At 36.6% G+C, this 23,022-nt stretch overlaps 1 protein-coding gene and 1 long non-coding RNA gene across 3 annotated transcripts in view; one reads left to right on the top strand and one right to left on the bottom strand.

Moving 5' to 3' along the window:
* Positions 1–4,269, top strand: part of LOC130455093 (uncharacterized) — a 36,938-nt gene extending 32,669 nt beyond the window's left edge. The window contains exons 2-3 of the long non-coding RNA XR_008912974.1: positions 3,406–3,552; positions 4,135–4,269. This is a non-coding gene — a long non-coding RNA (uncharacterized LOC130455093). The remainder of the gene's footprint in view (positions 1–3,405; positions 3,553–4,134) is intronic.
* LOC100013939 (coagulation factor XI) overlaps positions 1–23,022 on the bottom strand; it is a 45,382-nt gene that overhangs the window by 4,633 nt on the left and 17,727 nt on the right. For both annotated transcript variants that reach the window (XM_001368253.5, XM_056802976.1), the window contains 9 exons: positions 22,348–22,507; positions 19,964–20,073; positions 18,184–18,343; positions 16,922–17,031; positions 16,644–16,806; positions 16,420–16,526; positions 15,072–15,240; positions 2,235–2,410; positions 201–296 (listed from right to left, as the gene is read on the bottom strand). In XM_001368253.5, the coding sequence (XP_001368290.1) occupies positions 201–296; positions 2,235–2,410; positions 15,072–15,240; positions 16,420–16,526; positions 16,644–16,806; positions 16,922–17,031; positions 18,184–18,343; positions 19,964–20,073; positions 22,348–22,507 (1,251 nt within the window). The remainder of the gene's footprint in view (positions 1–200; positions 297–2,234; positions 2,411–15,071; positions 15,241–16,419; positions 16,527–16,643; positions 16,807–16,921; positions 17,032–18,183; positions 18,344–19,963; positions 20,074–22,347; positions 22,508–23,022) is intronic.

The following is a 23,022-nucleotide window of genomic DNA, read 5'->3' as shown; positions in this document are numbered from 1 at the left end:
TGAGCTCTAATCCTACCCTTATGAGCTGTGTGACCCTGGATAAGTTACTCAACCTCTCTTAGTGTCAGTTTTTTCATCTGCAAGATATAGGATTGGGCCTGATGATCTTTCAAATTCCTTCCAGTTCTAAATCTGACAGAGCACACTCCCTACTAAATACCTCCTAAAGAGCAAAGTGTATTTAAAAACATATTCATTACCTCTTTCTTTGGTATATCCCCAACCAGTTACCCAGCAATCAGCATATATTGTTTTTCCATCTTCTTTGGAAGGAAGGCATATGGGTTGCTGGAGAACTAAAATTTAATTTTAAAGTTTAGTTATTTAAAAAAATAGTTCCCAACAAGAAATCCCCACACTGAGCTCTCACCTAATTAGAGTTTTCCAAGTCTCTCCTTTCACCACTTTGTCTTATGTGTCTTCATTGCATAGTGACACAAATTGGTTATAAATAATAATAGAATTCTGACTTTGGAAAGATCTTAGAATTTTATTAGCTGGTTCTGCCCTCTCCTTTTACAAATGTACATACTGAGGACCACGGAGAATAAGTGACTTATAAAAGTAGAGACTAAAAAGGATAGTCAGGATTTGAACCCAGGTTTCATAATGTCAAATCCAGGACTTTTCTACTATGATACATTATGACACAATGGAGAGGGTACTAGTTCTGGAATCAGGAAGAGGTGAGTTCAAATCCAGACTCAGACTAGCTGTGTGTCTCCTGACAAGTCATTTAACCTTATCTGCCTCAGTTTTGTCATCTGTAAAATGAGTGTAATAGCACCTACCTTACAGTATTGTGAGAATCAAATGAGATAGAACTATGTTTTAGTGCCTTTCACATACTTAATAAATTCTTGTTCCCCTCTTTCCTTCCCCCAATAAAGCCCTGAGCTAGGAGGTAAGAAACCTAAAAATAAAAGGAGTTCCCATTATTATTACTTGTTATGGATCATAAAATTAAGTTGGAAGAGATGATAGGGACCACCTAGTCCAACCTTCTTAATTTATAGATGAGGAAACTGCAGACAGATGTAAAGGAAGAGTTCATGGAAGGATTTTTACACAGAGTAGGTATATTATTTCTCCAAAGTCACACAAATAGCAAGTAACAGTAGGATTTAAATTCAGGTCTGTGACTCCAAGTCCAGTATTCTTTTCAACTTGACCATGTTGCCTCTACAAAGTATTGTCTTTATAACAACTCTATAAAATAGGTAGTCCTAGTCATGTCTGACTCTTTGTGACCCCATTTGGAATTTTCTTAGTAAAGATAGAGGAGTAGTTTGTCATTTCCTTCCCCAGAACTGTTTATAGATAAAGAAACTGATTTTAACAGGCTTAAGTGACTTGCCCAGCATCACACAACTACAAAGCATCTGAGGCTGGTTTTGAACTCAAAAAGATGATTTTTTTCTGACTCTAGATCCAGTGCTCTATCTATTCCTCCACCTAGCTTCCCCAAAGTAAGTAATACTGGGATTATAATCCCTATTGAATAGTTGAGAAAATTGAAGCTCAGAGAGATTAACTTCCTCATGACTACACAGTAATTGAAAGAATCTAGATTCTCTGATTTAAAGTTTGTCAATCTTCCCATGGGGCCATATTATCTCATCCACTAACTCACTGTGTTACCCTTGGACAGACACTCTACCTCTCTCTTCTCTCTCTCAATATTTTTCTGGAAAAGGCCTGGAATAAATGACAAAGTTCTTGCCCAACTCAGTAATTCCATGATTCTAAATTATTCTTAAAGATAAAGCTTCCCCCAGCATTCCTTACCCCTTCTAAAATGTTCAACCACACTGAAGATTCACCTTTGAGACACTAAATCAGTTGCCCTTCACCTAGGTCCATGGTGGTGAACCTATGGCATGCATGCCAGAGGGGACTGCTCCCTTCCCCCTCTTCACCACGCCTGAGGAAATTACTCACATCACCTGCTGCTCTGCTCAGCAGCCCAGTGGGAGCACTGTCTGGGGTGAAGGAGTGGTTCCTATGCAGTGTGAGGGTACAATTTGGCACTTGATTTCTAAAAGGTTCACCATCACTGACCTAGGGGATATGAGCATGATCTCCATGATCTCCATGACTCCCCAGACTCCTTGCCTTCCCTGATAGCAAAAAAATTGTCTAGATTACCAAGTTTAGATCTCATGGTTGATATCACTCAATATTATATCTGGGGAACTAATATAGTTAATATTTCCTGATCAATATTTACTTACCAGTATAATTAATAGGAGCCTCGACTTTCAACAAGGCAATGTCATACCCATATTCTGCCATTTCATATTTATCATGAATAATTATCTTTTGAACTCTGAAGAATGGAGTATTTTCATGTATCTCAGATTGGTTGACTATGCCAGCATAGACATGTAAATCTGTAGCAGCCTCTAGTCTAAAGAGCAAAAGCAGAAAATTGAGTTTATTTCCTTTATACAAAATATTGAAAATATTGATGGCTTTTAAATAGCTTAGTAAAGTTTGAGCTCTTTAACTTGTCTCTCCTACACATATTATATTGAAGGCTTCTGATGTACTTGGGACAAAAAAAAATAATGATATAATTCTAATAACTGTGACTAATCACAGAATGTTAGGAGCCAATCTCCTCCTCATAGGGAGAAGAGAATTACTAGCATAAATTTTACACAAGGGAGGAAAATTACTAACCAGTCCCATCACCCACCTTCTTGCCTACACACACAGACACATTCATAGATAGGGACAAGAAACCTGAATGTCCAGTTCAGACTTTATACCCAACTAGCTGAAGAGCTTTGGCCAAAGTCTCTGAGTCTCCTTGGTCCTCAGTTTCTTGACCTAGGAAATACCTAAGCTCTGTTATGGCTCTATGATTCTTTAAGAGTGTTTTTACTGAATCTGACTACACCTCCTTTGCCAATCCTTGGGGATATAATCTAAATGGAGACAAAGCCTAGGGAATATTACTAGGTAGGAGAGAGAAATTGTGACTCTTTAAATTCCCTGGGACATTAACTCTACAGTGTGAGTGTTTCTATTTTGCTTAACCTTGGCAAAATTCTTTTGGGAAATAATTCTCTCCCCTTATACCATCATAAGGTTTATCAAAGAAGTGGGTGCATATAAAACAAAAAAGAAAATAAAAATCTCAAAAGGGAAGCATTCAGATATTGATGGAAATATGAAGGGGGTCCTAGGCTAGTATATTATAAAGTAGAATAGAAATATTTCTTCATATGAGGTAAAGATTAAGTGACTGGCATTGGTAGACTTTGGATTAATCTTTTCTCTTTGTTCTTATTTAATCATAAGGCAACATTTCAGTAATATGAGGGTTTGGGGTAGGTATATTCTGCAGTAGTGTCTCATATATTTTGAATTAAAATGCTTTCCCTTGGTGGAGCCAAGATGGTGGAGTAATCCAGAGCAGCTCTGCATCACCACGAGAATCCTCTCCAACTAAGATTGAAATATTACCACAAAACAAATATACAAGTGAAAGAAGCAACAAGGATACTGAATGAAACAACCTTTAAGAAAAGAAAAACCCCAAAGGTAGGCAAAGAACATCTGGGGCACTGGGGTGAGAGGAGACCAGAGCCAGTAAGACACTGTAGCAAGGAGGGAATAAAAGGCAAGAGCAAGCCACAACCTCACCCCCCCCCCCATCTGCTCTCCCAAGTTTAGAACCTAATCCAAGCCATCTAGACCAGTGGTTCTCAACCTCTCAATTTGTAGCAATGAGAATACAGAATGCATATTAGGTATTTACATTCCAAATCATAACTGTAGCAAAATTACAGTTTTGAAGTAGCCACCAAAATAATTTTTTGATTTGGGGTCACTGAAACATGAGGAACTGTATTGTGGGGTCACGGCATTAGAAAGGTTGAGAACCACTGATCTAGATCCTGAAATCCTGCTTGGGCAAATAGTGATACAAGCCAACCCATACTCCTTGAAATGTCAAATTATGGAGAAGTCCAGAGTCCCAACCCAGGGAAGTCTGGCCTGAAGTAGGTTGATCTGTGTAGGCCCAGAGGGAAGATAGGAATCCTAGTCTGGGTTTGGGATACATAGTGCAATTTGGGGTGACTGAGACTATTAAGTACTAATTACTGATCTTTTTGCCTAAAGTTCAGGGTGGATCTCCAAGACAGGACAATCAAGGGTGTGCCTGATTGGATCAAGTATACAGTGAGACCAAAAACTTGAACCTAAGCCTGAGGCTATAATTTGATCAGCCCCTGATCAGATCAATATCAAACTGAGATCAAAAGCTTACACCTAAGCCAGAGGCAAGTCTTTAAGTTATCAGCATCTCATGGACCAACTGAATCAGCAGAGGGAGGGGGTTTTCAGAGCTCTCAGTCCTCAGACCATCACATCATCCCCCAAGCCTACCTATAATTAGATAGGAAAAATGAGCAAACAACAAAAAACACCTAACTTTAAAGAATGTTTATGGAGACAAAGCGTAAAGTATAGACACAGAAAGGGACAGTGAAAGCAAAGGAAACACATGTAAAGTCCAAAAGAGAAATATGGATTGTACATAGATTCTGGAATAACTCAAAAAATACTTCAAAGACCAATTAAGGGAGGCAGGGGAAAAGTGGGAAAGAGGAAATTAAAGTGATGCAAGGAAAAAGGAAAGTGATACAAGAAGAAATAGGTCAATTAAAAAAAAAACAAAAAACAAAATCTGACAGAGAAAAATCAGGCCTTACAAATTAAAATTGACCATCTAGCAATTAATAATTTAATGAGAAACCAAGAAACAATAAAGCAGAATCAAAGGAATGAAAAAAAAGAAGAAAAATGAAATATCTGGGAATGTAATAGCTAAATTCAAGAGCCACCAAGCTAAGGAGAAAATTCTTCAGGCAGCCAGAAAGCAACAATTCAAATACTATGGAGCTACAATCAGGATCACACAAGACCTAGCAGCTTCTACATTAAAGTATCAAAAGGTATGGGATATGATATTAAGTGTAGCATACCAGGCATCTTAGCATCTTGGAAGTATGGTTGATGCATTGATATTGTATACTATATATTCATTCACCAGACACATGTTATGTAAAGGGACAATCCAATGGACTAGCAAAAGACAGGCAAATTCCTGGGCTGGGTACTGACAGCCAGAGTCCTGGCTCAGGGTACATTCATTTGCAAAGCGCGGGTTGGATTAATCTCCTCCTCTTTGATTCCATCATTGTCAATGCTACCAATGTAAAAACCTATATCATCGGACTTCCGGTTAAGATGGCGGCTTAGAGAAAGCTGAAGTTCAGATCTCCGGAAAACCCTTCCCGACCGATCTCAAACTAGAAGCTCCTAAGGCGCCGAAATTCAAAACGATCAACAGCACAGACCCTGGGAACCCTCCTCCTGGACCTGGACCCGGTTCAAAAGGTACGGCTCCCCTTAAAAGCCAGAACCCGAGATCCCTCGGACCTCAGGGGTAGGAGCGCAGAGTCCAAGGCTCCCGGAAGCGGCAGCCGCGCCGGGCTCAGAGAGCAGGGTCTGAGGAACAACAACCCTCAGGGTCTTCTACCCAAGTCCCAGTCTGGGTGAAAGTTACTGCCTGGGGCTTCCGCTGCAGAGAGCCAGTAGGTCCGGGTGAAAGTTACTGCCTGGGGCCTCCGCTGCAAAGAGCTGGTCGGTCCGGGTGAAAGTTACTGCCTGGGGCCTCCGCTGCAGAGAGCTGGTCAAAACAACAGCAACCCTCAGGGCGGGCAAGACAGCCTCACGGGCTGGATCCTGCTATCCAAGTCTCAGTGAAAGTCTGTGCTCTCGGAGCTTGGGGAAGCGGCAGCCCATCCCCCCGCAGGCCGACAAAACAGCCTCACGGCCAGGGATTCTGAAGGCAACTTCCGGAAATCGAGCCAGGGGGAGAGTGTGGCCTCGTGGTCCGACCCTTCCATTCCAGTTCCAGTGAGGCATATTCAGTTTAACCCAGGGAACGCTCATAGAACCAACATCTGCCCAGGACTAAAGCCACTGATCACCAGACAAAGACAAGAAAAGCCAATCCTCCACGTTCAGAGATGACAAATTCCACAGAAGCACAGAAGCCCCAAAACACCAAGAAAAATAAGAAGAAAGGGGCCACTCTGGACACATTCTATGGAGCCAAAATACAAAATACAGAGCAGATAGAAGAAGATATACAAGAAAATTCTCCAAAATCTTCCAAAGGAAATAGAAACTCTCCACAAACCCATGAAGAATTTGAATCAGAAAGGACCAAAAAGATGGAAGCCCTCTGGGAGGAAAAGTGGGAAATGATGCAAAAGAAATTCACGCATCTACAAAACCAGTTTGACCAAACTGTAAAAGAAAACCAGGCTTTAAAGCAAGAACTAATAAAGCAAAGCCAAAACACCAAGAAATTAGAAGAGAACATAAAATATCTCACCGACAAGGTGATAGATCTGGAAAACAGGGGGAGAAGAGAAAATTTAAGAATAATTGGACTCCCAGAAAAGCCAGAAATAAACACCAAACTGGACATGGTGATACAAGATATAATCAAAGAAAATTGCCCAGAGATTCTAGAACAAGGGGGCAATACATCCACTGACAGAGCTCACAGAACACCTTCTACACTAAACCCCCAAAAGACAACTCCCAGGAATGTAATTGCCAAATTCCAAAGCTATCAAACAAAAGAAAAAATCCTACAGGAAGCCAGAAAAAGACAATTTAGATATAAAGGAATGCCAATCAGGATCACACAAGACCTTGCAAGTTCTACGCTGAATGATCGTAAGGCATGGAACATGATCTTCAGAAAGGCAAGAGAGCTGGGTCTCCAACCAAGAATCAGCTACCCAGCAAAACTGACTATATACTTCCAAGGGAGAGTATGGGCATTCAACAAAATAGAAGACTTCCAACTTTTTGCAAAGAAAAGACCAGAGCTCTGTGGAAAGTTTGATACCGAAAATCAAAGAGCAAGGAATACCTGAAAAGGTAAATATTAAGGAAAGGGGAAAAATGTTATCTTCTTTTACTCAAACTCTCTTCTATAAGGACTACATTTATATCAACCTATGTATACTAATATGTGGGGAAAATGTAATGTATAAATAGGGGGTAAAGAAAGACCAAATAGAATAATGGTTCTCACACAAAGATTCACAGGGGAAGGGGAGGGGAAGAAAACTCCTATAAGAAGGAGAGGAAGAGAAGGGGGGGGGGGGTTACTTAAACCTCAATCTCAGGGAAATCAACTCTGAGAGGGAAAAACATCCAGATCCATTGGGATCTTGAATTCTATCTTACCCAACAAGGGTAAGGAGAAGGGAAAACCAAGGGGGGGAGGGGGAGAGGGAGAACAAAAAGGGAGGGAAAGAGAGGGGGGAGGGGGAGGGAACAAAAAGGGAGGGACTAAAAAGGGAAACATCAAGGGAGGGGACAAGGGGGACTGATTCAAAGTAAATCACTGGACTAAAAGGTAGAGCCGAAGAAGAAAAGGTTAGAATTAGGGAAGGCAATCAAAATGCCAGGGAGTCCACAAATGACAATCATAACTTTGAACGTGAATGGGATGAACTCACCCATAAAACGTAGACGAATAGCAGAATGGATTAGAATCCAAAACCCTACCATATGTTGTCTTCAAGAAACACACATGAGGCGGGTTGACACCCACAAGGTCAGAATTAAAGGATGGAGTAAGACCTTCTGGGCCTCAACTGATAGAAAGAAGGCAGGAGTGGTAATCATGATATCTGATAAAGCCAATGCAAAAATAGACCTGATCAAAAGGGATAGGGAAGGTAATTATATTTTGTTAAAAGGGACTCTAGACAATGAGGAAATATCATTAATCAACATGTATGCACCAAATAATATAGCACCCAAATTTCTAATGGAGAAACTAGGAGAATTGAAGGAAGAAATAGACAATAAAACCATACTAGTGGGAGACTTAAACCAACCATTATCAAATTTAGATAAATCAAATCAAAAAATAAATAAGAAAGAGGTAAAAGAAGTGAATGAAATCTTAGAAAAATTAGAATTAATAGACATATGGAGAAAAATAAATAGGGATAAAAAGGAATACACCTTCTTCTCAGCACCACATGGCACATTCACAAAAATTGACCATACATTAGGTCACAGAAACATAGCACACAAATGCAAAAAAGCAGAAATAATGAATGCAGCCTTCTCAGATCACAAGGCAATAAAAATAATGATTAGTAATGGTACATGGAAAACCAAATCTAAAACCAATTGGAAATTAAACAATATGATACTCCAAAACCGTTTAGCTAAAGAAGAAATCATAGAAACAATTAATAATTTCATCAAGGAAAATGACAATGGCGAAACATCCTTTCAAACCTTTTGGGATGCAGCCAAAGCGGTAATCAGAGGCAAATTCATATCCCTGAAAGCTCATATTAACAAACAAGGGAGAGCAGAGATCAATCAATTGGAAATGCAATTGAAAAAACTCGAAAGCGATCAAATTAAAAACCCCCAGCAGAAAACCAAATTAGAAATCCTAAAAATTAAGGGAGAAATTAATAAAATCGAAAGTGATAGAACTATTGATTTAATAAATAAGACAAGAAGCTGGTACTTTGAAAAAACAAACAAAATAGACAAAGTACTGGTCAATCTAATTAAAAAAAGGAAGGAAGAAAAGCAAATTCACAGCATTAAAGATGAAAAGGGGGACAGCACCTCCAATGAGGAGGAAATTAAGGCAATCATTAGAAATTACTTTGCCCAATTATATGGCAATAAATACACCAATTTAGGAGAAATGGATGAATATATACAAAAATACAAACTGCCTAGACTAACAGAAGAGGAAATAGAATTCTTAAATAATCCCATATCAGAAATTGAAATCCATCAAGCCATCAAAGAACTTCCTAAGAAAAAATCCCCAGGGCCTGATGGATTCACCTGTGAATTCTATCAAACATTCAGAGAACAATTAACCCCAATACTATACAAACTATTTGACATAATAAGCAAAGAGGGAGTTCTACCAAACTCCTTTTACGACACAAACATGGTACTGATTCCAAAACCAGGCAGGTCAAAAACAGAGAAAGAAAACTATAGACCAATCTCCCTAATGAATATAGATGCAAAAATTTTAAATAGGATACTAGCAAAAAGACTCCAGCAAGTGATCAGAAGGATCATTCACCATGATCAAGTAGGATTCATACCAGGGATGCAGGGCTGGTTCAACATTAGGAAAACCATCCACATAATTGACCACATCAACAAGCAAACTAGCAAGAACCACATGATTATCTCAATAGATGCAGAAAAAGCCTTTGATAAAATACAACACCCATTCCTATTAAAAACACTAGAAAGCATAGGAATAGAAGGGTCATTCCTAAAAATAATAAACAGTATATATCTAAAACCAACAGCTAATATCATCTGCAATGGGGATAAACTAGATGCATTCCCAATAAGATCAGGAGTGAAACAAGGATGCCCATTATCACCTCTACTATTTGACATTGTACTAGAAACACTAGCAGTAGCAATTAGGGAAGATAAAGAAATTGAAGGCATCAGAATAGGCAAGGAGGAGACCAAGTTATCACTCTTTGCGGATGACATGATGGTCTACTTAAAGAATCCTAGAGATTCAACCAAAAAGCTAATTGAAATAATCAACAACTTTAGCAAAGTTGCAGGATACAAAATAAACCCACATAAATCATCAGCTTTTCTATATATCTCCAACACAGCTCAGCAGCAAGAACTAGAAAGAGAAATCCCATTCAAAATCACCTTAGACAAAATAAAATACCTAGGAATCTATCTCCCAAGACAAACACAGGAACTATATGAACACAACTACAAAACACTCGCCACACAACTAAAACTAGACTTGAACAATTGGAAAAACATTAACTGCTCATGGATAGGACGAGCCAATATAATAAAAATGACCATCCTACCCAAACTTATTTATCTATTTAGTGCCATACCCATTGAACTACCAAAATACTTCTTCACTGATTTAGAAAAAACCATAACAAAGTTCATTTGGAAGAACAAAAGATCAAGGATATCCAGGGAAATAATGAAAAAAAACACATATGATGGGGGCCTTGCAGTCCCAGACCTCAAACTATATTACAAAGCAGCAGTCATCAAAACAATTTGGTACTGGCTAAGAAACAGAAAGGAAGATCAGTGGAATAGACTGGGGGAAAACGACCTCAGCAAGACAATATACGATAAACCCAAAGATCCCAGCTTTTGGGACAAAAATCCACTATTCGATAAAAACTGCTGGGAAAATTGGAAGACAGTGTGGGAGAGACTAGGAATAGATCAACACCTCACACCCTACACCAAGATAAATTCAAAATGGGTGAGTGACTTAAACATAAAGAAGGAAACCATAAGTAAATTGGGTAAACACAGAATAGTATACATGTCAGACCTTTGGGAGGGGAAAGGCTTTAAAACCAAGCAAGATATAGAAAGAATCACAAAATGTAAAATAAATAATTTTGACTACATCAAACTAAAAAGCTTTTGTACAAACAAAACCAATATAACTAAAATCAGAAGGGAAACAACAAATTGGGAAAAAATCTTCATAGAAACCTCTGACAAAGGTTTAATTACTCATATTTATAATGAGCTAAATCAATTGTACAAAAAATCAAGCCATTCTCCAATTGATAAATGGGCAAGGGAAATGGATAGGCAGTTCTCAGATAAAGAAATCAAAACTATTAACAAGCACATGAAGAAGTGTTCCACATCTCTTATAATCAGAGAGATGCAAATCAAAACAACTCTGAGGTATCACCTCACACCTAGCAGATTGGCTAACATAACAGCAGAGGAAAGTAATGAATGCTGGAGGGGATGTGGCAAAGTAGGGACATTAATTCATTGCTGGTGGAGTTGTGAACTGATCCAACCATTCTGGAGGGCAATTTGGAACTATGCCCAAAGGACGACAAAAGAATATCTACCCTTTGACCCAGCCATAGCACTGCTGGGTCTGTATCCCAAAGAGATAATGGACACAAAGACTTGTACAAAAATATTCATAGCTGCGCTCTTTGTGGTGGCCCAAAACTGGAAAACGAGGGGATGCCCATCAATTGGGGAATGGCTGAACAAACTGTGGTATATGTTGGTGATGGAATACTATTGTGCTCAAAGGAATAATAAAGTGGAGAAGTTCCATGGAGACTGGAACAACCTCCAGGAAGTGATGCAGAGCGAGAGGAGTAGAACCAGGAGAACATTGTACACAGAGACTAATACACTGTGGTATAATCGAACGTAATGGACTTCTCCATTAGGGGCGGTGTAATGTCCCTGAACAACTTTCAGGGATCCAGGAGAAAAAAAAAACACCATTCATAAGCAAAGGATAAACTATGGGAGTGGAAACACCGAGAAAAAGCAACTGCCTGAATACAGAGGTTGAGGGGACATGACAGAGGATAGACTTTAAATGAACACTCTAATGCAAATACTATCAACAAAGCAATGGGTTCAAATCAAGAAAACATCTAATGCCCAGTGGACTTACGCGTCGGCTATGGGGGGTGGGGGGGAGGAAAAGAAAATGATCTATGTCTTTAACGAATAATGCTTGGAAATGATCAAATAAAATATATTAAAAAAAAAAAAACCTATATCATGTCATATATTCATTATTCACCTCCCACTTGACATTACTAAGGCCCCCAATAAAGGCTGGGGAATATTGCGAGCTTCCTCTTCTCTTCTCTTACACCTCTTACTCTCCCTCTTGCTTCTTACAATCTTGATCTTGCTGTGGCCTATTATGTTCCTTGTGTCTGTCTGACTTACGCAGCACAGCTGCCCTGCACATCTCCCATTAATCTCTTTGCTGTGTGGCCTATGGGGGATGTCCCAGAACTCTCAGCTCCAGGAAGGTTCTCTTGGTCCTCATACTTATGATTTCTCCACTCGCTTTCTCTTTCTAGAGAGGTAATGACAGAGCTCGCAGTTCCCCAGGTGTTTTAACTTGTGGTCTCTGAGTCTTTATTCCTGTGCCTCTTCCTCTAACTGCCTTATCTATCTCACATCCATATTCCTCTAGCCTCCATTCTCCTTCTCAGGTCACCCATCCATAGATAAATAATATAGGACTCCATGGAGGGTCTCTATATTAAGGAAGGCAAAAGATTTGGGTATATTCTTTCAGGAAAAAAAAATGGATATTCAATAAGATTGAAGGATTCCAACCATCCTGAAAATAAGCCATGCCTAAATGAAAAATTTGAAGTCAAACATGAAACACAAGAGAAGCCCCAAAAGGTAAATAAGAAAGAGAAAATTTAAGGGACTCAAAATGTTTATATGTCTACATGGAACAAGGATACCTTTAATTCTCAGAAATTATTCTTAGTAGTAGAAAAGATAGAAGGAATTTACCCAGAAAGACAATGGTAATTAAGTTTATTATGATGATATGATGCATATGATAATATAATATGGAATGATATGTATGATATGGATACATATGAATAATATGTAAAAAATCAAGGGGTAAAAGAGAGGGTTGCATTGAGAGAAAAGTGAAGGGAGAGATAGAAATTATAAATTATATAACATAAAGAGGCATGAAAAATCATTATGGGGAGTGGAGGATAAACTTTACTTGCATTGTTACTGGCTTAGAGAGGGAAAGACAAGTAATCTCAGGGGGTATAGAATTCTATCTTAGCTTACAGAGAAAAAGAAAGGGAATAAGGCAAGGGAATGGGGAGGCAATTGAAGGGAGGGAGAAGTTGGGGGGTGACAAAAAGCAAAATACTGATTAGGAGGAACAGAGTGAAACAGAATAGAGAAGGATCTAAAAGAGATAATATGATGGAGGGCAATGCATTGTAATCATAACACTGAATGTGAATGGGATGAACTCACCCATAAAATGGAATTTTATCCCATTCACATTCAGAGTGAACTAAAAAACAGAATACTATTACATGTTGTTTACAAGAAACACATTTGAGGCAGGGTGAGACATAGAAATTAAAGGTAAAAGACTGGAGCAGAATTTATTATGCATCATCTAAAGTAAAAAAAAAAAAAGCAGAAGTAGCAATCATGATACCAGACAAAGCTAAAGTGGAAATTGATCTGATTAAAATAGATAAGGAAGGAAGGAAATTACATTTTGCTAAAGGGTACTATAAACAATGAAGTAATATCATTACTAAACATTCATGCACCAAATGGTATAGCATCTAGATTTCCAAAGGAAAAATTAAAGGAGCTTGGAGGAAATAGATAGTAAGACAATACTAGTGAGGGATCTCAACCTTCCCTTTTCAGAACTAGACAAATCAAACAAAAAAATTAATAAGAAAGAAGTAAAGAAGTGACTGAAATGCTAGAAAAATTAGAGTTAATAGATATACTGAGAAAATTGAACAGTGATAAAAAGGAATATATCTTCTTTTCAGCAGTACATGGTACATATATGAAGATCAACCATGTTATAGGGCATAGAAATATTGAAAAGAAATGCAGAAAAGCAAAAATAATAAATGCAAATTTTTCAGATCATAATGAAATAAAAATTATACCTAACAATGGTCCATCAAAAGGCAAATTTAAAATTAATTGGAAAATAAATAATATAATTCTTCAAAACTAGGGGATCATAAAAAATCATAGAAACAATTATGGACTTCATTAAAGAGAATGACAATGAGGAAACAGCATATAAAGAACTATGGGATATAGCCAAAACAACACTCAGGAGGAAATTTTATATCTCTGAGTGCCTATACTAAAAAATAGAGAGGGAAGAGATCAATGAATTGGATTTGCAACTTAAAATATTAGAAAAAGAATGAATTAAAATTCCCCAGATAAACTAAATTAGAGATCCTAAAAATTAAAGGAGAAATTAATCAAATTGAAAGTAAAAGAACTATTGAACTAATAAATAAGACTAGGATTTGGTACTTTGAAAAAAACAAATAAAATAAATAAAGTACTGGTAAATCTAATAAAAAAGAAAGAAGAGAATCAAATTAATAGTATCAAAGATGAAAAGGGTGATCTCACCTCTAGTGAAGAGGAAGTTAAGGTAATTGTTAAGAACTATTTTGCCCAATTATATACCAATAAATATGACAATCTAGGTGAAATGGATTGATATCTACAAAAATATAATTTGCATAGATTAACAAAAGAGGAAATTGAATACTTTGATAATCCCATCTTAGAAAAAGAAATTAAACAAGCCATGAAGGAACTTCCCAAGGAAAAATCCCCAGGGCAAGATGGATTCACAAGTGAATTCTATCAAACATTTAAAGAACAACTAATCCCAATACTATACAAACTATTTGACAAAATAAGCAAAGAAGGAGTCTTACCAAATTCTTTTCATGACACAAATATAATATTGATTCCCAAGCAAGGAAGACCAAAAACAGAAAAAGAAAACTATAATCTCCTTAATTAATATAGATGCAAAAATCTTAAATAAAATACTAGGAAAAAGACTACAGCAAGTTATAACAAGGATTATTCACTATGACCAAGTGGAGTTTATACCAGGAATGCAAGGATGGTTTAATATTAGGAAAACTGTCCACATAATTGACCATATCAATAATCAAACCAACAGAAATCACTTTATTATTTCAATAGATGTATAACATGTATTATGTATGTGACCTTGAGAAAACCCCTTTAAAAGGTACAGTTTCTGTACATGTAAAATGAAGGAACTCAAATAGATGATATCCACTTGGAGGTATGGTCTAGTAGAAACAAAAAAATTGGAATAAGTGTTTGAGAACTTGGGTACAAATATGCCTATGTGACCCTGGACAAATCCCTTAGTCTCACTGGTCTTTAGTTTCCTCAATCTATTAGATAAGAGGATGAAACAACCTGTAAGGTTACTTTCAGCTTGAAATCTACCAGCCAGTGGTCCCTTCCAGTTCAAGTATTCTTTTGCATATGTTTTGAGAGTTTCATTAGTAATTAATGAATCTTAAAGGCAAGTATGAATATTGGCATTTTTTTAAATAGGAAAAAAACCTAACTCTTCAAGGCAATGGGCAGCTGTTAATATCCACTGTTTTCCAATGATGGATCCTCCGCACAGGTGTTTCTGGATAGGTGATGTGATGTGCAAGCTTACTTGCCACGGCCATTCAGCAAGAACTGATTTAGTTCCTCCAACAATTTTTCCTTTTATTTTGTTTGTGCATGCTTTAAAAACAAAAATTAATAAATAACAAGAAAAACCCCAAGATAGATAATAGATGAATGATAGATAATTGATAGATATAGAGTAGATCTCTTAATTTTTCTTCTACATAATCTAATTATATATCTCCTAGCTAATAATGAATCAATTAATGAATGAATGAAAAGCATTTATTAAAGTCATTGTATAAGCTGCTTATGTTCTAATTAAGGGAGATAACTCATATGGGGAAGGCCCCTGGAGAGGAGAGTTTGGGTCTAGAAACTAATAAGAATTATATGAGAATTGTAAGACACGACCCTTTTCACCTAAAACAATGGTAGAATTGATTTGCTTACTACTCCTAGATGAAAAGATAGAAAAAAACCCATCAGTAGGAAGGGAAACATGAGCTTTTGGAAGCAGGGTAATTAAAGATGATTGGGGCAAATCATCATCCAGTCTGTTGGATTAGTGAGTTTTAACTAATTAGTAGCCTGTAGTCCCAGGGTGAAAAGTAAATGAAGAAAACATTTTTGCCTTCAATAAACAATTAAAAAAGTATTGATTATCTACTATGTCTATTTCTATCTGTGCTAATTAAAAAATCAGTTACAAGTATGTATTCTATTTCCATCTTTTAAAAAATTTAATTTTTCCCTAATTAAATATAAAAAGTTTCCAACATTTTTCAAAGAATATTGAATCTTGAATTGTCTCCCTCCATTCCTGCTTATCTAGTCTATATCCTCCTTTGATTGAGATAGTAAACAATTTCATATAGATTTTACATGTGCAATCATGTAAAACATTTTCCATATTAAGACTTTTGAATCACAGGTGTTTATTAAGCCCCCCCCCCATATCTCAAGCACTGTTCTAGGCCCTTGGCATACAAAGAAAAAGCCTAAACAACCTCAGCCTTCCAAGAACTTACAATCTAATGGAGGAGACAATGGAAAGAGATGTCAGAGAGCCTGAGAGAGGAAGATCTGCTTTAGGCTTACAAGGAGATACCATTCTAATGAACAAGACAAGACCTATTTGAGAAAGCAAATAATTATGTCAAACTCTGTGATCAAGCTAATGGTTCTTTAAATAATTATTTTAATTGGCAAATAGGTCTTTAGTTATATCATGTAGGATATTTTATCACTTTTTAAAAATTTCACAAGGCAGATTGTTCAAGTGACATCACTTACCATTCTCCATTTTACATAGCCTTAAAGTGTAGCCAGAAATGCCTCCCTTTCCATGAATTATTTTACTTGGGGATCCATTTGAAGACATTTTCAAATAACATTTGCCTCTAAATAAAGGAAATAAAGCACTGTGAATAAGAATGCAGGGGGGAGGGGAAAGAGCATCTATGCATTTTCAAGTGGTTCCATAATTTTCCCATGCAATAGTTAAAAATCCACCCTACTTCTCTTTGTTGCATGTTTCTCCAGGTGGTGAGTAGGTAAAAAATTGGCAACGTATGGTGTTTGTGCAACTTTCTTGGCAGGCACTGTGATCTTTGACCTCGAAAATATCTAGTTCCTCTCCCAAGAAATCAGTGTTGTAATAAATGGAGGCATGGCAAAATACTGGACAACAAACACATGTAACAGATATGAGATAAGATACATGTATTAACCATATTTTGTGATAAAAATTCTCTGGGTCAAACCCAATCATTACCAAACATGTTATGGTGTTTACCTGGAACACTGTGTCTACAACTTAATAGGCTAAAACCTGAAGAGGCATTCTTTCTGGTGATACGAGTACTTGGAATTCCACTTTGGGATGTTTTAAGGAGGCAAAGATTTCTAAAAGAAAAGTTTGAAAATGCTATTAGACCAAAGACAATGAAATTCTAGCAGCTCCAAAATATTTCCACGTCATAATTAGTGACTCAGTTTTCCTAGTGAACCACAGAGAGGTGAACAAGAGGGGATGGAAAGGAGAACAAGCATTTATTAAGTACTCACAATATGTTATATGCTCTCTTTTCATCCTTACAATCGCCCTTGGAAGTAAGTGCTATTATGCCTATTTACAGTTGAGAAAACTGAGACAAAAGTTAAGTCACTTGCCCAGATTAACACAGCTATTAAGTGGCTGAGGCTAGATTTGAACTCAGGTCTTGTTGACTCCAGGTACCAATTGGGCAAAATTTAATGCACCTATCTTCTTCCCTGACAACTAATACCACTTCTCTCTCCTCAGGAATTTTGAAGCTACCTAGGTCCCTCATGTCATAAGAAGTAAAAACAATCTATAATTCGGTACCAAGGACTTCAATCTGGAATAAACTTTAGAGATAATTTCATACAACCCCTTTATTTTATTTGGCACATAGACAAGAACTGATTTATGGAAAGTCACATGGATAGCAAAGGATAGAGCCAAGATTTAAGCCCAAGGTCTTTGGATTCTAAACTCTTTATATTTCCCATGAAACAAAACTTAATTCTCATGAGCATGTTTTCCCTATGCATTTGTGTTTGTAAAAAAGAATATAGGAAAAGAGTGAATCATTAATGATGAAATTTCAGGCACTAGGATGGATTGATGGTCTATTAGAATGGATAATTTTTTTTCTGTTCTTGAAATCATACTCTTCCCATATATAAATCCCATCCTTAAAATGGATTAGGATTGTGTCAGGTTCTGAGAAAGGAACAAATCAAACTATTCTGAGACTTTCTGAGAAGGTAAGAGGAAGGGAGAGAGTGGCACTGATCGACTTTAGTCTTTAAAAATATGATCAAGCTTGAGAATAGCAGAGTTATCACATCCAGGGATGAGTACCATAAAACTTCAATATTTGTGGCTGCTATTAAACTCTGGAACATTTTTGGGGTCTTCTCTTATAAATATTTTTAAATGGGACCTTTCAAAGTATTTTTTAGAAATTTAGAGAGCTTTGATTAGCTTTGGTTTAAAGGAAACACATCATATTGGCTTTGCCCTCTCACCTTTGGGATTCTGTGGACCACTCTTTGGAAAGAAATGTAAAAAAAAGACATTTGGGATGATGAGTGCAAATGCGTTGACACACCCAAGGATCAGGAGTGAAAAAACTGTCTTCATTGATGTCAGCAAAAACGGTATTAGGAAAGATGTCTCGTATGCAAGCTACCGAACAGAAGAAATTTAATATTTGGTCATTTCAAAGAAAGTAGAATTAAGTTGTCCATTCATTCATCTCTATTCATTACACACCATGTGCTAGGCATTTGGGATCCAAAAATAAAATGAAAAATATTGTCTACCTTCAACAAACATTCTACCAGGAGAATTTATATTAAAAAAAAAAAAAGAAATATAGAAGGATTTTCAGAGGAAACACAGAAAATTTGAATAAGCTGATAAAGAAGTAAGTGAGCAGAACCAAAATAATAACCATAGAGTAAAGACAAATGGATTTGATAGATTTAAGAACTCTGACTCAAGTGATTATCAACCATGACTCCTGAAGATTGATGACAAAGTATGTTATAGACTTTTTTGGACTTGGACATTATGGAAATTTATTTTGCTTGACCATACACATTAATTATGAAGATTTTTTTCTTTCTTTTTTTTCGATTAGGAGTGGGATGGGAAGAAGAGAAAATGAGTGTTTGCTAGTTGGAAAAAAAAAGTTTTTTTTTTAAGAATTAGGGGGGAAAACCCATAAAATGTAGTATAGTAGAGATAATTGATCTTAGAATTTGGAAGCCTGGGCCAATGTCCTACTTTTGACACATGCTGGCTGAACAATTCTGGGCATGTCATTTGATCTCTCAGAGACTCCAGACAACTCTTTATGACTACGTATTTCAGAGAAGGTGCAGCTCTAAGTTGATAGAGGAGTCCTCACTAGGATCACCTGATATCCTTGGTAAATTCACAGATCCAGACATAGGTAAATAAATTATTCCAATATAATTTGTGATGGTAATTATAATTTAAGAATAAATAAATGTACTATAATTTGAAAATACATTATAATTTGCTATTTGTGCTAAGGTCACCAGCAATAGAGATGTCCCTCAAGGGTTCTATAACTAGTGTTAAAATGGTGTTTACATCAACATACTCTAACTCACAAGATTTAGTTCAGTGTGCTAAATCAATAAGTAAGATGACAAGATGATATATTTTTTTCAATTTTTAAAAGTAAAACTTTTTTGATGAAAAGTTCCCCATGTATTCTTTTTTAGTTACAAAATTATAAGGATTTTGCTGAGAGATATCTCAAATGAAAAGCTCCTCAGAGTAGTCTGATTGTAAAACATCATGATATAACATTACTTTCATTGTAGCGCCTCTCTATTTTACTTATCCTCTGTTATTACGTTTATCATAATCATCTAGTTCAATGGCATATCCTCCCACTGGACTGGAAGCTCCATGAAGACAGGGACATTGGCTTATCTAAGCTTTATAACTTCCCTAGCACAGTGCTTTACCTTAAGTAGGTATGGAATAATAGTTGATTAGATTATGTTGTACTAAGTTAGATTCTCAATGCCTTTTGTTTAAAAAGGCATAGCAAAGCATCATGGAAAAATAGAGAGAGAGCAAGATGGTGCAGTAGAGCAGAGAAGTTCAAAGTCAGTATGAGAATCTTCTCCATCCAATCTTAAAATAATACCACGAAACAAATACAGAGTGAAAGGACCAACAAAGAAAGAGTAAAACAACTTTCAACAAAAGAAAAATCTAAAAGTTAGGCGGGGGAAATATAGAGACACACACACACATATTTACCCATTTTAGAAACTGCACAAGATTTCAGTGAGAATCCAGATATCACATTCTCAAGCATCTCTATTTTTGTTGGGAATCCTGTTGTACTATATTTCAATAAGCACACGTTGCTAAATAAAAAAAAAGAGGAAAAATTGATGGTTTACTGGGAAATTCGTCAGCCAATGGCTATATGCCATTTTTATTGTTTCCAAAATGTAGTTGAAGTTAATCCATAATGATTCGCATGTTCTGAATAATTGTGTCATCCAATTAAATCAGACTTCTTAAGCATACCTTAGAATTATAGAATTTCATGTTCATGTAATGACATTCATTCTCCATCCAATGCGGGAGAAACCCTTGGAAATATGGTCATCTAGCTTCTGTTCAAACATGTCCAGTGATAGAGAAAGCATCTTACCACTATGCTGAGCATCAGATCATACTACAGGTTCATAGCATCATAGATTTAGAAAGAGAAAAGACTTTAGAGGTTGTCCAGGTCAGATCCCTTATCTCATAAAAGAGAAAACAGACTCAGAAAGACTAAGAAACCTGGCTAGAGGCACACACAATGTCAGAGGAGGAATTTTAATTCATTGACTCCCATGCTAGAGAGGAGAACCAAACTCAATGTGACCTGATATCAGAAAGGTAATAAAAATTAAACCCTTTTGAAATTATAAATATACCCCAAAAAAATCTATGTTCAGTCATATTCTAGTTGTGTGACAAAGAACTAATAAAATAGATGGTGGCGTACCCTAAGATCATTAAAATGCAGATTTAGATAATGTTTTAATTCATAAATTGTTAAAACCAGAAGGGACCTTAAAGATGCAAAGCATCATGTTGTAGATGGGGAAACTGAGGCCAAAAGTCAGAAAATATCACAGATAGTGACAAAATGTGAAAAAAAAAGTGGGACTTAGCTTAGTTCTAGTGACTCTTGGTCCAATATTCTTTCCCCAGGAGTTGTTTGTATGTTTTCTTATTCCTATTGTATATATGCTTTGGTTGTTTCCCCCATTGGATTTGTCTTTTAAGGATATGGGCTTTCTCTTCTGTATCTCTTCATGGGCAGCTAGTTGGCACAGTTGATAGAGCACTGTGCCTGGAATCAGGAAAACTCATCTTCTTGAGTTCAAATTTGGTTTCTGTGTGGCCCTGGGCAGGATACTTAACCAGTTTGCCTCATTTTCCTCATCTGTAAAATGAACTAAAGAAAGAAGTGGCAAATTTCTCCAGTATCATTGTTGAGAAAACTTTAATTGGGTTTAAAGAGAGTTGGACACCAGTGAAAAATGACTGAACAATAGCATTTTAGGGAGTCTAGTACATACAATAATTTGTACTGAATAGCTTGGTTCCTATTTCCTCTAATATTTTGTAAACTAAATAATAACTGGAGTTTCACAGCCTCTCTATCCACTGGTATAGTAGATAGAGAGCTGTACTCAGGATGACCAGGGTTGAGTTCTGCCTTCATCAGCATCAGCATGGGCAAGTCTTTGTCCTATCAGCCAACTCCCTAAGACTCCAACTTGCAGAAAGTTACTGCTCTCAATTGGCATAGGAGTTTCCTAATGATATAGCTCCATGCCTAAATGGTATCATGGACCCAGAATAAGAAATATCAAATAACAATGATAATAAAAATAATAAATTACTATATTATGTTGTGATATATTTACTAGTGATATGATATTAGATATGTGATATATGATATAAAATAACAAGGCATTATGGTATAGTACAAATGAATAATGGTATGATATGTTAAAATTTAGTATATAATATAATATAATGGAAATTTGACATTAATGTAGTACTTTAAAGTTAGCCCTACATTTTACATACATATTTTAATCAGAATCTCATAATTAGTCTTTAAGGTAGGTATTACAAATATTGGGGCAGCTAGTGGATAGAACACTGAGCTTAGAGGAAGGAAGACTTGTCTTCATGTGTTCAAATCTAAACTCAGACACTTATCAGCTGTGTGAATTTAGGCAAGTCATTTCACCCTGTTTGCCTCAGTTTCCTCATCTGTAAATGAACTAAAGAAGTAAATGGCAAACCATTCCAGTTTCTTTGCCAGTAAAACTCTAAATGGGGTTACACAGAGTTGGATATAACTGAAATGACTGAAGAAAATAAGTATTATTATTATTATTATCCCTATTTTACACATGAAGAATCTAAGTCTCAGAAAGATGAGATGATGCCTAAGATCACCCACCTAGGAGTCAGACATAATATTTTAACTTATTTCTCTACTGTCTTTGTCTCTTTCTACCATATCATTTTGCCTGTGCCTTGTACCACACCATAAGGCAACAGATATTTCATTTTTCCCTCACCTTTGGGGAAGCTTTAGTCACAGATTAGACCTGTCTTACCGATGGGTTTCACTATGAAACATCTGCGTGGCATAGGTAAAGAAGTGACAATGGGCATCATTGGTGCATCTGTCTTCACATTCTTGAACACTTGTGGTAATAGAGGATTTGTAGTTCATTCCCTTCATATCTAATCCTCTGTAGATATCTGTGTGGCATGCTGGATAAGCAAAAGAAGTAGAAATGTTGTTATCTTAGGTGTTCTCTAATCATCACTGTATGTGTGACCTCTGAGACCAATTATGACCACCATACTTTGTCCAGTTCCCTTTCCCAACTTCCCTTATTTCTTTTTGTATCCACCTATTTCTTTTTCACTGCAAAAGTAATACTAATAACTTATGTTTATGTAATAATTTAGTGTTAGAAAGTATTTTGTAAGCTGGGCACGGTGTCTCATGCCTCTAAGCTCAGCCATTGTAGGCTGATGAGTCTTTCAAGCTTGGCACTTCTGAGCTACAATGGACTATGTCAATCAGGTGAGTCTCCAGAATTAGGAATTATCAGGATGCCTAAAGGAGAAGTTAGGAATGGGCCCATGTCAGAAACTTAACAGATCAAAGATTCTGGATATGGCATCATTGGTCCAGACCCATGAGTAGCTCATGCATTTTTAGTTTTTCTAAGATGGAGAGACATAGTTTATCTCATTTGAATCTATATTCCTTCCTCCAC

Source organism: Monodelphis domestica, chromosome 6 (assembly GCF_027887165.1).
Source record: "Monodelphis domestica isolate mMonDom1 chromosome 6, mMonDom1.pri, whole genome shotgun sequence".
Lineage (NCBI taxonomy): Eukaryota > Metazoa > Chordata > Mammalia > Didelphimorphia > Didelphidae > Monodelphis > Monodelphis domestica.
This window is presented reverse-complemented; position numbering and strand designations above follow the sequence as displayed.